This window comes from Pavona decussata, unplaced genomic scaffold (assembly GCF_977016875.1).
Source record: "Pavona decussata unplaced genomic scaffold, jaPavDecu1.1 SCAFFOLD_61, whole genome shotgun sequence".
Lineage (NCBI taxonomy): Eukaryota > Metazoa > Cnidaria > Anthozoa > Scleractinia > Agariciidae > Pavona > Pavona decussata.
This window is the reverse complement of record NW_028145482.1, coordinates 1,642,501-1,657,132: the sequence shown is the minus strand read 5'-3', so window position 1 is coordinate 1,657,132 and position 14,632 is coordinate 1,642,501. Positions and strand designations below refer to the sequence as shown.

General features: G+C 41.0%; 1 protein-coding gene across 1 annotated transcript in view; it reads left to right on the top strand.

Moving 5' to 3' along the window:
* The window catches only part of LOC146479005 (E3 ubiquitin-protein ligase rnf213-alpha-like), a 123,731-nt gene that overhangs the window by 30,142 nt on the left and 78,957 nt on the right, over positions 1 to 14,632 (top strand). Inside the window, 6 exon segments of the mRNA XM_085111310.1 lie at positions 7,530 to 7,646; positions 9,247 to 9,457; positions 11,646 to 11,960; positions 12,364 to 12,977; positions 13,334 to 13,493; positions 13,975 to 14,204. Coding sequence (XP_084967436.1) covers positions 7,530 to 7,646; positions 9,247 to 9,457; positions 11,646 to 11,960; positions 12,364 to 12,977; positions 13,334 to 13,493; positions 13,975 to 14,204 — 1,647 coding nt within the window.

Below are 14,632 nucleotides of genomic sequence, written 5' to 3'. Positions count from 1 at the left end.
GATTCCTTGGCGTGCTTTCGTTCAAGAGGAATCTTGTGATCACATATAGGGCAAACTTTACAGTTATCTTCCCAAAAGCACTTAGGACATTTCATGAGTACGGTATCATATCCATGTGAACTGTTGCAGTGTCGGCACGGATCATGAACTTTTGCCTGAGCTATCGTTGAATTTTCAACTGAGTCGCTACTATTCTCGGCCTCTTCTTCTTCCCAATCACTTTCCAGGCCGCTGTTATGAGACTCTTCAGGTTGGCTATTTTCAGAACTGGTTTCCTCCTCTTCACTGCTGTCCGACAAGTTTTCATCATTAGCCTCATTACCTGATTCGTCCTCTTTATCCTGGTATCCTCTTTCTTTTTCTAACAAATCGCTTAGAAGTTTTTTATTTTTGATCAGTCGCTTATTCACTCCGAGCTCTGCTAGTCCATCTAGGAAAGTATTGAGCGCACGGGGTTTGGCGACATCTTCGTTATGAGGGAGTAACACATACTCGACCAGCTCTGAGATGTTTGTTACTGGTATTGCGCGCTGGTTTCGGAGTAACAGTCCACTAGGTGTCCAGAACAAGATATTTTTAGAAGCAGCCATACTATGCAATAGTTCAGAAGCGTGCTTTCTGGAAACGGCGTTGGAAAGGTTGTTCAAGACATCTTTTATCCGGGGTTCTTCTTCGTCACTTTCCTCATCAGAGGTTGAGTAATCCTCCATTTCACTTTCCTCCTCTTTATCCCAATCCATCTTTCTTTTCATATCGACCAGCACTCGTTAAAAGAGAGACACAAATGACCAACATTCAGAATCCACAGTCTCTTTTATAACATAAGATACCCCAAGCTACTAATTGCAGGGGTCAGTAATTCTTGTATAAACCCACTGCCCTCTTGCACAAGGATGCGTTTCTTTGTCTTGTAAGGAACATTTCGCTGAGCAAGATTTAGAAGAGCATCCCTATGCGAACGCAAGAAGGCCCTAACTTCTTCAGACACTGGTATGTTTTCTGTAAGTACATTATAAATAACTTGCAATAACGCATGCAACTGTTGTGGAGTAGCTGTTCTCAAGAGAAACTGACGCTGCTTGGAAGGGCAATCAGAAAGGAGCTGAAGGAAACCTCGGTTGTTCTTTACAACGCGAGACATGATTATGGAATGAGTTTAAGAAAGTAAGTTCCCCCTTTTATTGTGTAGGGTGTGGGGGAAGTAATAGAATTGAGGAGAAGGAAAACACTAGAAATAAGGAGTAGGAGGGAAAACAACAGAATTGAGGAGGAGGAGGAGGAGGAGGAGGTGGAGGAGAAAGAGGGAAAACAATAGAAAGGAGGAGGAGGGAGAGTTGGAGGAGAGGATAGGGAGACAATAGGGGCTAATTCTATTTAAATGTGACACATTCGACGTTTTTTCAGTGCACGTTAAGTCTTCACTGAGTTGACATGAGTTGGTCCTGTCCTGTTTGTAAAAATAATTTTTCCAGGAAAGATAACATGCAAAGACACATGAGTCGGAAACACAGTGAATCGCCGAGTTTCACTCCCTTCAGAGCTATGCCGTTTTCTGTAGCAAAGTGTCAGCGGTTTCAATTTGTACATCCATTTACTTGTATGGTTGCTGGGATGACCGGATCAGGAAAGACTGTCTGGGTAAAATCTTTGTTGCAACAGGCTCAAAGAGCAATCAACCTACCACCAGAGAGGATTGTTTGGTGCTATTCGCAGTGGCAGCCCGCTTATCTAGAATTGATGGCAATAATGCCAAATATAGAATTTATCAGAGGTATTCCTTCCAATCTAGAGCATGACTCCTATTTTGACATCCACCAACGCAACTTAATGGTGATCGATGATCAGATGGCTGATGCCTGTGAAGACAAGCGAATCGTCAACCTGTTTACAAGAGGATCCCATCATCGCAACCTAAGCATAATTTACATTGTGCAGAACTTATTTCATCAAGGAAAAGGCAGTCGAAGTATCAGCTTAAACAGTCATTATTTGGTGTTATTTAAGAATCCACGAGACAAATTGCAAATCTTGACTCTGGCGAAGCAAATGTATCCCGGCCAAACGGATTTCTTTTTAAATCACTATGAGCAGGCCGTACAGAGGCACTTTGGTTATCTCCTAGTTGACCTTAAAACCACTACCCAAGACAACTGTAGATTGCGAACGAACGTTCTACCTGGCGAAGAACGATTTGATAACGTAGCGGTACCGGACAATATCTCGCAGGAACTACTACAGTACCTCAAAGAACAGAACGTAATGACTCCCCCAGTAGTTCCAGTAATGCAGAAATTACAAGATTCAATGGATGGTCTTCTCTCACGATCAGACCTTAGAGATGACGAAAGAGCAAAGCATTACATGCAGCTGCAAAACAAGTATTTGACGTTTAAACAACAATTGAATTCCAGACTCAAAGAATCAAATCTACCCTACTCTGAAGAACAGAGACAAATTTCTAGCAATCATATGCCAGATCAAGAACCAGAGACTGTACAGGCGGCCGCTGTCCAAACGCCCATGGTTATACAGGCGACCGCTGCCCAAGAACCGACCGCAACACAAGCGACGCCCGCGGAAGCGTCACTTCCCTCGTCCATCTTAACACCCCCTCCCACAGTACCCTCACCTACACAGAAACGAAAAAAACTACCTCGAATTCGGTTTAAAAACTACCTGGATGACGATGATCGTCCCTCAAGAAGATCCCGGCGAACTAACAGAAATCATCCATATAAGGCTTCTCAAGAGGATGAATTTTAATTAAATTGTGGCGCAATCACACACAAGGATGAAAGGACATCAAAAATGACATTCTATCCCCCTAGCGATGAAGAGGATAAAGATGATTAACGCCGTCATAAGATCTTTGCTTTGTACTTGAATTGTTGAACGATTTAAATAAAGAATTTTCAGTAAATTGTGAGAGTGTTTTATTTTTTCAGTGCGCGCCAAACATAACATGCAAATTAATTTAAGCAGCCAGGAATCGATCAACCGTAATAATATTCTTATTCGGAGCAATCTGGTAAACAAAAGACAACAAAAGACTGTTTTTACTGTTTAATCCCCGACAAAGCTCAACTTAATTAACATAATAGCTTAAGTAACGGTGCGTGAATCGAAACACGCGTCCGATGTCTGATGTATGATTTCACCTTTTATAACCTACAAAATCACAATCTCGATCAAATTCATCCAAAATAGAATCACTGAAAATGTATGATTATTACTGAAACTCACAATTCGTGAATAATGTGCTTGGCAGTAATCGCTTTTTCATACGCTTACGGACAATGAAAATAGACTACTGTATACGAATGAATGAACAACCTAACTCCCGGTTATCTTCGAGAATGACTTCAACACCCTTCAAAAATTCACCAAAGGAACGCCAGGCAAAATAATGACTTCATACTGCCCAAGTGTAGGCTTCCGAAAGGCCAAAGAGCTTTCATCTTCCGTGGAGCAAAAAATTTCAAACCACCAACCGAGGCTTAGCGAATGATTTAAACTCACTGATGGTAAATAACTGCTTGGAACCATCATATTTTGTGTTTCCTACTTCATAGCGGGAAAGTTCTATAACTATTTTATGACTATTCTATTTTTAAACTATGAGATCATCGTTTTATAATGAGGGCAAAATACTCCTCCACCCCAATGATGTCACTATACTATTTTTAGATGATGTCATCGCTTTTTGATGATGTCAACCCGGGGGGGCTATTGTGACGTTCTACCTCCCTAACCTCCCGGTTTCTCTATTTTTAGCTTATTACTTTATCTTCCGGGAGGGGAGGAAATTACACCCCTTGTCTCTATTTTTAGCTTATGTCATCATCCTCTAGGCTATTGTTTACTCATCCTCCCGTTCCCCCCGGTTTCTCTATTTTTAGCTTATGATGTCATCGTTTTTGATGATGTCATCCTCTAGGCTATTGTTTACTCATCCACCCCGGCTATTGTTTAACTCACCCTCCCCTCCTCCCGGTTCCTCAACCCCCAATTCCTATCTACTGATCGGCGACTATATAGTCTATAGTCGGCATTAGGTGCTTCTCACGTTTTACCGTCTTATTAGCTTCTCGCATGTCTACCATAATCTGACTTGTCCAGAGCTCTTTGGGACCACTACGATGGGGCTCACCCATGGGGTTGGGCCTGTCACCTTCTCGATAATGTCTAGGCTCTCTAGTCTCTCCAACTCCTTTTCCACGTCTTGTCTTACGAGAAAGGGGATTCGGCGGTGTGGTTGTTGTTTGGGTGGCACATCAAGGTCTATGTGAAGCTTGACTACCTTTCCTCTCACTTTGCCGATACCGCCAAACAGATATCTAAATTCTCCGCTCGCGAGGTACTGGGGATCAGTCTTGTCGATTCCGACTTGGTTGACAATTTAAAGAGTCCTAGCCTCTGTGCAGTGTCGTATCCTAGGAGATTTCTTGAACTGCCTTTAACGACGTGCAGGCTCGCTGATATGGTGTTACATTTTGCAGTTAACTTGGCGTGAATGGTTCCTAGCAGGGGTAGGGGTGTGGATGATCCATAGGATAAAATTCGCCGTTTGGCTTGCGCTAGAGTTGCCTTTGTAAATTCTTTGGTAGGTGACTTCGTCGACAAGATTAACTGAACCTCTGGAATCCAGCATCAGTGCTACGTATTCTCCGGCGATTTCCAATCTGCACATGGGTTGTTTCTTCTTTCCTACTGCGTATACGTAGACTTCCTCATCTGTGTCTTCTTCTTCTTCTTCCGTCCCGCGTTTCACTGAAGCGGGTGGAATTGTCCTACAAACTTTAGCTAAATGATTGAGCTTGCCACAGGAGGTGCACTTCTTGTTTCTAGCAGGGCAGGAGCCGTTGTGGGGGTGCATTTTGATGACTCATCGGACTTGCGTGACTCGCTGCGGGATTTGCTGCGTTGCTCGCGTCGGCGACATTTGCCTTTCTTTGAACACGTTTCGTTCTTAATCTTGTGTTTTATGGTGTTCACTGTCGTTTTGTCACTCTCCACGTCTTTAGCTTGCGTTTCACTTAGCTTGAGGGCTCTTCCAGTTTTTAAAAGAGCGGTTAAATCAAGATCCTTACGTAGAGCTTTTCGCCTCAGTGCGTTAGACTTGCAGCTTAGAATAATTTGCTCCTTTATTTCTTTATCGGCGTCTCCAAATTCGCAGGTCTTCGCAAGAGTTCGTAGTCTTGTGTGGAAACTCTCCAAACTCTCGCCTTCGTTTTGCTGCGCTTTTCTGAAGTTGTAGACCTCGGAAGTTGTGTTGACTTGAGGATTGAAGTAAGTGGTAAGTTTTTTGACGGCCGTTTTGTAATCTTTTTCTTTGCTGGTGTTTTCAAGCGTGTCGAAAATCTCGTCAACTTCGGGACCGCAGTAATGTAGCAGAAGAGCACATTTTTGTTTTGCGTCTTCGATCCCCATGCCTAGAAATAGATTCTCGAATCTCACCAGCCATTTCTTCCACCTGGGGCTCACAGTGCCGTCTTGATGCTCTTGGAAAGCCTGGAAAGTCGGGAGCGAAACCGAAACCGCCACTTTGTCGAATTTTTGTCAGGATTGTCTTCTCGGCGCTTTGTGATTAGAGTTGCGTTGTCCATGATTCGGTACTTGAATTGCTTTGTCCGCGCTTTGGGACTTGAACTCTCTTATTGGATGCGCTTCGTGGATCCTCGTCGCCAGGTGTGGTACCTTGTACCGTTTAAGTAAATCACCGCAAGTCAAAACCCAACCGTGATTTATTGACTCCATGTTCACAATGACTACAAGGGGAGTGGGAGTTCCCTTTTGACCGCGTGCTGGTATGATTGACAGATGTCACAACACTGCACCTGCACCTTACAAAAGCCTTATTGATAACATCAAAACAGACAAACAATAAACAATTTTACTGAAAATGGACCAACAGACTTTTGACTTACAAAAGAAGGATCGAAACGCACCAATCACTTTTTGCAGTCTCCACAGACAGTAACATCACGGCTTAACAGACAAACGTCCGGTAACATTTAGACTTTGTTGATCGATCAGTTCAAATACCACAGACATTGATACCATCTACTGGCGTTCCACAATTTACTTGACTCTCATGATGACTTCCACTCAGGTCGTTGAAACGTCAGTCGATGTCAACTCAAACAGTCGTTCCCAGGATTACACTCTTCCCGATGATCATAATCTATGTTCCTACAACATTACTCCTGGGTTCAAACTTGCCTAGTTTCTAGGCCTCTCTCTGTTTTTCATCTCGGTCAATCCGTTTCGGGTCATGTGGTCCGAGCGAAAAAGCGAGACCTAGCCAAAAATAAAAAATTGAGACAAATGTCACAATTTTTCCTGGCGCAGAATTTCAGCGCAGGGTTCGCGCCCTGCCGTGGAATATATGAACTCTATTATTCCCTTTCCAAGCTTACATTAAAACGATATTTTACTTCAATTACACATTTTCAAATAATTAGTTTAGGCATCAAAATCAAATTTGAATCAAAATTCAGTTCACAAGAGCCTTTAATTCAATTAACTTAATATGGAACATTCACATCTCGAGTTTACTGTAACGAATTACAAGAAACAGCCGTTACAGATGAAAGTTCTTTACTGCAGAGACAATTTCCGTTAGGCAGAAAAATTCTAATCTGGGACAGCTTCAATGGCATTCAAAATTGCCATCTCGGCTTCCATTTTAATGATGACCTCGCCTTCAGCTAAGTAGAAAGAACTGTATTTCGCAAGTTCAACAATAGTACGGACTCTGATGTTTTCTAAGTGATTCTGCTCAGTCCCAAATGGCATCAGCGAAGCTGCCCTGAAACATCAGTTTTCATCTCCGAAGGTTTTGAGCGCAACAAACACCGCATAATGCTCCGTCGGAATAAGGTCGCAAGGGAAAACTGTGAGCTTCGAGGAGCAGAATCGCAAGTGGTCCATGCATTACATTTTCAGGAGTTTGCAAAGATGGTAACAATCGATCTACAATTACAAATGCATCCACAACGATTTTGAAACCATAACTTGCCGCTATTTGCAACATCTTATATAGACCCGTAAAGTCCGCCATTTTGAAAAATAAAACAAACGCATGGGCAGTCTGTTTTTGTCTGGGCTTTCCCCGGCCGTTCGCCTGGGATACGTCACCAAAACGAATTGACCGTGAGGGCCTGGGAGAAAGCCCTACAAGGACTAGGCAAGGTTCAAACCATTTACAGTTAAATGGTAGTGTTGGACTTAAGAATTAAACTTGCAGCATTGTTTCCTGGTCCACTAAAATATTTGGAAAAATGTGATTGAAAACAAAACATTTATCCAACAAGAGTGTTGACCAAAATCATCAAACGTCGGGTGCTAAACGTTCGTACATTGAACTGTGCATGAACGTTTAAAAACAAGTTGTGAACGAGTGGGTTAAAGAGTAGATACCCCTCTTTTAATTTGTTGGATGGACATGGATTCTTTAGTTACCGCGACTTTGTAGCCTGACTTTAACCCTAACAGAAACTGAACATTTTATTCATTATCTTTGCAAGATGGGCAAAACCTACCTTGTCAAGATTTTCTGTGAAGTTAACCTGGACAAATACGACAAAGCCATCGGAGAATCCTTTACCAAACTTGCCTTTGAAGCCGTGGAAAAGATAATAAACGTGAGTTTGATACGTCAACGCTTAGATGATCTTGTAATGAATAGGAAAGTCTAGGGTTGTTTTCACTTAAAAGTGAGCCAAATTAATAAAGATTTTATTTTTCGGAAAGTGTAATAGGCCATTTTCGAGTTGCTTTCAACCTCATTATAAAAAAGCGGGGCTTCGTGCATAGTTTTTGTTGTTAAAATTATTTTCCACATGAAAACAAAACTAATTTTCACATGAAAAGCTTTGAGGGTAGCCTCGCTTTCATAATGAGATTCAAAGCAGCATCGAAAATTCGCTATTTGTTTTGTTCATACCCACTATAGCCATTATGAATAGGGGCACTGAACGGTTTATTTTGATGAATATCTGTTGGTATAGCCTTCTTGGTGGATACCCCTGATTAATGAGGGGCACCAAATGGTTCGTTTCGGGGGAGTGTCTGTTCGAAAAAACATAACTGAGCTGGGGCCCGTTTCTCGAAAGTCCCGGTAACTTACCGTGCCTGGTAAGTATATTTTTAAATGTTTTTTCGCCAATAACATAGTGATTACAGACATGGTAGCTGGCCAATGTTTTCGTAGAATTATAAGATTTGAAATTTAGTTTTCAAAGCTAACCAAACTTGACTTTAGTTAAGGAACATTTATCACCAAAGACACTTATCGGAACTTTCGAGAAACGGGTCCCTGCTCCAAAAATTCGGATTAAATGCAGAGAAAAACAAGCGTCATCTTTAGTGATAGCTCCCCTCAAACTTTCGCAACGCTGTAAAAGTAATCTCTTTTTTTTTCGGTGGAGAAATGCGTCGTTAAAAGGCCAGCGAGCAACGTCAGTGTAAATTCAGGGAGCAAGATTCCGTTCACAAAATTTTTTGCCAATTTATATTTTAAGTCAAAGAATCCGAGCGCTCTGGCCAGTTGCCTTTTAACGGACCTTAAAATGACGCGGGAATGTATAAACCAACATTTTAACTATTTTGCTTTTATGTTCCCGTTGGGTGCCACTTAACAACGGACTAGGATTTCATAACATTCGTAACCGCAGTTGTTTGAGGAGTTTACCTTCCTGCCAAGAGACTATGAGGTAAGAGAGCGAATGCCTGTGCCCCATGATAATTATTTTCAATCTTTTTTTAGTTCGCGCCATGCTATTTTGAATTTAAAATTAAATGACTTTACTCTAACTAACCAATAAGATGTCGACATTAAAATAGCAACGCAAACAAAAATAGATTGAAAAAAAATTTCATAGGAAGTGAGGCATGTATGGAGGATTCGCTCTCTTACCTCATAATCTCTTGTTCCTGCCCAGTTGCTCAAAGCCCGATTAACTTTGATTCAATTTCAATTACTAATCAATAACGATTTCTTCAAAAGATTTCTGTCCCTCTGTTTTGAAGTAGACGTTTCTTTACAATTGGCTTAAAATTAGCTTTTAAAAACATGTAAAACTAGCGAGCTAAAAAAACCTTGGTTAACTTTAATCATGGATTATCGTTAATCCACGTTCGAAAAACCGGTCCCAGATTGTAGCATCTTTGGAGATCCTCGCGAAGTTATGTTACCCTAGAGTTATATGTAACAGGGATTTCTCTGTATTTTAGTCACGACAGGGAGCAGAGGCTGACAGTGCCTTTGAGACTCTCTGCGACTCAAGCCTTAGAGATGACGCAGGGGCTGCAAAGTACGGTGAACTTATGTCCATGTTGCTAACAAGATCATGGCCAAAAGCGTCTGAAGTAGCAAGCAGGCCAGGCTTGGATCCTGTTACTGTGGAATTTCTTCTTTCTTGGAACTCGATGGCTGGATACTTCACGTTCTTTGGTAGCTAAACAGATTCATTTTCTCTTTTCTTAGAGGCTTGTTTGAATATTTTACGCGTACTTCGTCTGTGTCTGTATTAATGTCCGTGGCAACAGCATGTTGTACATCTAGCAATTATTATTTATTTCGTTTGAAATAGTCACCACTGTTTCTAAAGGCCTCCACAGACGAGACAACTTGTTATTGGCGACTATATTCGAGACAACTATTAGTCTTCGGAGATACAATGTGTCGACACATACATCAAAACTGTAATTGTCGATAGCCTGTATATTTTGAGAGAGCTTGGAAACTTGCGTGTAATGTGTACATCATGCATAAAATGGTGGCCACGAGTGACACTGACTTAAGTAATCGATGACTTACTCACAGATGAGAGAAAATGAGTTCTTGTTATCGACTACTAAAGAAGTTTCCCTTTTGAGAAGGAAAACTACTTTTTCTCAACGATTTTATTTTTCACCATTTGTAGTCGATAACTTAATTCACTCACGAGAATTTTTGGCATCGACGATAACACAGTTTGCCTCGTCTGTGAAGGCTCTAAGAAAGCAATGCGATGACTACAATATAAACTAAATTCGGTTTTGAGACGACATAACGGCTTTGGGAGAAAATATATTCCGTTTTGGGCTCCGTCGCTTCGCGACTCCACCCAATACGGAATATATTTTCTCCCAACTAGCCGTCATTATAAAGCCGTAATGTCGTCTCAAAATCGAACTTATTTTATATAGTAGTCATCGCATTGCTTTCTTAGAGCCTTCACAGACGAGGCAAACTGTGTTACAGAATATATTTTCTAGCTCCCAATTAGCCGTCATTATAAATCCGTAATGTCGTCTCAAAATCGCATTTAGTTTTTATCGCGATATCAACATTTTTTTGGAGAGAGTAAACGGATAAAGTACAAATCGTCATTGATTGAAAGAGAAATTCTTGCTTCAGTCAAACTGTAGCCATGGTAATATCCGTACGCAAAATTAAATCTCGGGGCGGTTATTTGAATTTTTGGTTTTAATTTTTGCGTCAAAACAAAGAAAATGCAAACAGTTACAGTCCATAAAGTACCTACCATTGATAAGGTAGACGAGCCAGTACGTTTAAACATTTTACCAGAACATTTTGTTGAAAATTTGTTACCGCCGCGAGATAAACAACAACATGAAAACAGTGATGAGTAAACCTCACAGCCAGAAGCAAGAATAAAAAAAGCAACCATGATAGAACCCATAAACAAAATAAGAACATTATTTCCCTAGCTTAGATGCCGTGGAGATTTTAAAAATTTGAAATAAACCAAGCGGCGAAGAACAATATAAAAATTATCGAGTCTGCCGTTCGGCGCTCACGCCATCTACGACAAGAAGATCAAATATACGTACCTCAACCATGAAAGACAGCACAGCAGAGCTCTTAAAGCACTTTTTTCTAGAGAAAAGAGACACCGGAAAAGAAACTTTCGGCGAAGAATATGAGCCAGCAACGTTGACAGCCCACCAAAAGGGCTTGAGAAGGTATTTTCTGGAGAGGCACGAAGGTGAAGATTTCGACATATCAGTTGGCGATGGTACTAATTTAAACAAATAACTTTGAGTAAAGCTATAGCATCTCAAAGCGTCTGAAAAGGGGAGTAGTCCAATCAGATCCTTTTGTTTTGAAAATGCCATTATTTATTGGAATTTAAGCTCATTGTCATTTACCGTGGCCGGTTTTACACTCACGAAAAAAGTCTTTTAAGTGAATTTCTCTTCATCGAATTTAAAATCACTCTTTTTCGCTTACCTTCAAGAAAAGAGTTGTATCCGCTGTATATGGTACATGTTCACCACAAAAAAAATATTAGTAGTGTTCCTTGAACAGTGTCAAAAGCTTTGTAAACTCAAATAAAAAAAAGAAATAAACAAAACCATCCAACTTCGCATGTTCATTCACTGAAGTAAAATTTTAATCCGTGCGCGCCGAACCCATTTAAGTGCCGTGCTTCCATGCTTACATGACAGTTGTTGAGCCAATCAGAAACCGTCATTTTGAGACGACATTATTGCAAAATAAAGTCGTCTCAGCGCAATAAGAACATCCCCAGGATCGCGATAATACATTATATTCTATGTAGTGTACTTCACGATACGGTACAGTATTGCATTGTATTGTACTGACTATATGAAAAAACTGATTCTCAAAACAGGAGATGAGTCCGGAAGAGGAAGCATTTTAACAGATGATGGTCAAGCAACATTGTTCATGGCCAAATCCTTACTGACAGCTCTTGTGAAAATAATTTTGGATTCGTCAGTAACTGTAGAAATCTTAGAACTTTTACAGAAATACAAGCAGAGATTTCTACAACTTCTAGAGGCAGATTCCTCTGCTGTCAACAAGGAGATCATGGTACAAGAAAGCGGAAAAAGCTTGGAACAACGAATTGAAGAAATCCACGGATTTAAAGCTGTCAAAAAGAAAACTGAGTCCTTCATCAACATGTGTGACTTGATTCCGCCAGGTGAGGATTAAAGCTTTAAACACCGAAACACACAAAAAACAACAACAACAAACAAGAAAAAAAAAGAGCATTCCATACTTATCGGGGTGAAGGTGATCTCCAGAGTTGTTTCACACCCTAACGAAAATGGAAATAATGCCTACTGTGGCCTTAACGTGGATTCGAACGTATTACCTTGTAACTATATTACAAGCGTTGTACGCTGAGATTCCAAGACCTTAGAAGCTAGGTCAGTTGCGAATTGAATTTGTACCCTTGCACTTCGGTTAGAAAAGTGAATAAGAGAAAGCGATCTTTGGAGTTTACCGGCTGCAGCTAAAAAAGTTGCAAATAATAGTGCGTATCACTGCAAGAAAACATGATTTGATTTAAGTCGTGCTTATTTTGTTTGTTTAATCTACAGTCAATATCGCCAGCATAACGGAAAAAGCACGCCGAGATGTCTCCTTTCACGAAATTCGCCAGTTATGTGAACGCAGAAGTGACGGCCAAATTGAAGTCAAATTTTTTGAACTGCCACCAGTGATTGTAGAAGTTTTGCCTGCACTTGACAAGGTGCAAGAAAGCTTAACGTTCCAAGACCTTTGGGCACAGTATGGAAAGAAAGCCCAAACAGCCAGAAAGAATGACGAGGCACGGAAACGAGAGCTCAGCATCTTTAATGTGGTGGAATCTGTCTGGAAACCAGCTTACGAAGCGTGGAACCAACTTGTCGCCAGCGTTATGGATGGATCATTGAGTCTTGGAGATGTAGACAAGTTCTTTGATGGCTACAAGAATCGAGATAAAGGAGATCTTTTACGAGAATTGGCGTGTATTTTTAACTTGACGCAGGGTCAAGGTCAATCAGCTGGTGATGCCAGTCAGCTTAAGGCGATAGCTGAGAAGCGCGCAGGTCAAATACAGCAATATCAGAAGCTTCACCAGTTTGCCAGCGCCGCAGATACAATCTGGGAATTCAAGGAAGCAATGGGATTCAGTGGCGATTTCAAGGTCATCGAGGATCTACTTAACCAGGTAAGTATGTTAATTTATTAAGCAAGGGTTTAAACAAATGTCAAACGAGAATGACGGGGCCGACAACAGATTAAAAGAGACGAAATCGTTGATCCATTCACTGTAACCAGTACTGGCACGCTATTGTTTTTATTGGAGTAGGACGAGGCGGTTGCATAAGAGTTTTGTATTAACTTTTTTTTCGTGACTTGTCACATTCACGTTACCTTCATCCTCGTTTTAATGAGAATTTTAGGACTTCCAAACGAGAAGAAAACCCTTATTAAGTGCGGTAACTGTGCTTCCGTCGTCTGTGCGCAACTCGGGGACACGATAAAATATATTGACCACTGGATTTTCCATTTTTAATTTTATAGTTGTCAAGAGAGTTCAAACAAAAGCCCCTAAACAGCATTGGACAGAGGTTTGCTGAAGCTGGCGAAGCACTTGAGTGTTTAGATGTGGACAAAGCACGATGCTTGAAAGCAGTCGTAGACAGTAGGCTTCTAGCAGAGTGGCTACGCAGTGCTGTAACATGTAAGCACAGCTTATCTGCATTCTTGGAGACATTTGATAATATCAGTGAAGCTGTAGTCTTAAAAAGTCTCGTGCAGTGATCAATACAGGATCCACATGCATTGGAGTGTTGTCGGAATTGAGACAGTCCTCCCCCTTATGTTTTGTTTTCTCCCAAAAGGATTCTCTCCACACTGACTCTCTTAACGCAGATCGAGTGTTGAGTATCGGAAAATCCGTACTGAAAAGCTTACCAGATAAGTTACCATGGTCCAGGTTTCTTGTGTTACAAAACCAGACATTGGCATCGGAAATACCAGCCACAAAAGTTGTTGGCACTGTAACGAACGAATGCCTTATCTTTATATTCATGGACAGTCTGGCCTTTTGCAATGCTTGCAAATGTTGATGTTATTAGTGTTGATTCAGTGAAGACAAGGAGGGTTAATGCACTAGCATTTTTATAACGATTAACTTACTCTTTGTTTGGCTTTTTTTACAGCAACTAAAGAGCTTAAGGTTCTTGTCGACCTGGCTTTGATCTCAGCTGGTGAAAGTGACATAGAAACTGATCGCATATCCAGTCTCCACACAAGCTGCTTAGGTTTTGCCCCTTTGATCTTCGACCTTAAAGAAAACCAGGAACACAAAGTTAACTTTGACGAACTGATGAAGGCTTGTGAACCAGTCTGGAAAGCCGTTGAGGCCGATCAAAGTTTGCCACAAAAATTGGTGAGAAATGACTTGCCTGCTACCTTTTACGATTTGTGTTTTGCAAACGAATATTTTACGCATTGTAATGCCATTTTCGCCTCTAACGAAATTCTGGTAAATTGGATTGTTTCATCACGCCTTCCCAATTCATTGAAATATATAGTTTTCTGTTTGCTGTCCCGAAGCGATTAGTTCCTAAAAGTTATACTGATATGTCTCAAATATGGCTATATCAATCTTGTTACGCGAAAATGAAGTAGCTGTCATTCAACCAGCGATTAATTGTGGGCGAAAAGAGCAGCCTGCTTCCCTAATCTCCTCCTTTGCAGAGAAAAACAGAGAATGTTGCAGGAATATCTTTTACGTCCTACTCGTTTTAGGACAAATGCAGATACATTACACCGGCACTTCCCTAGGCAAAGTGCAAAACACGCAGGGCCTTAAAC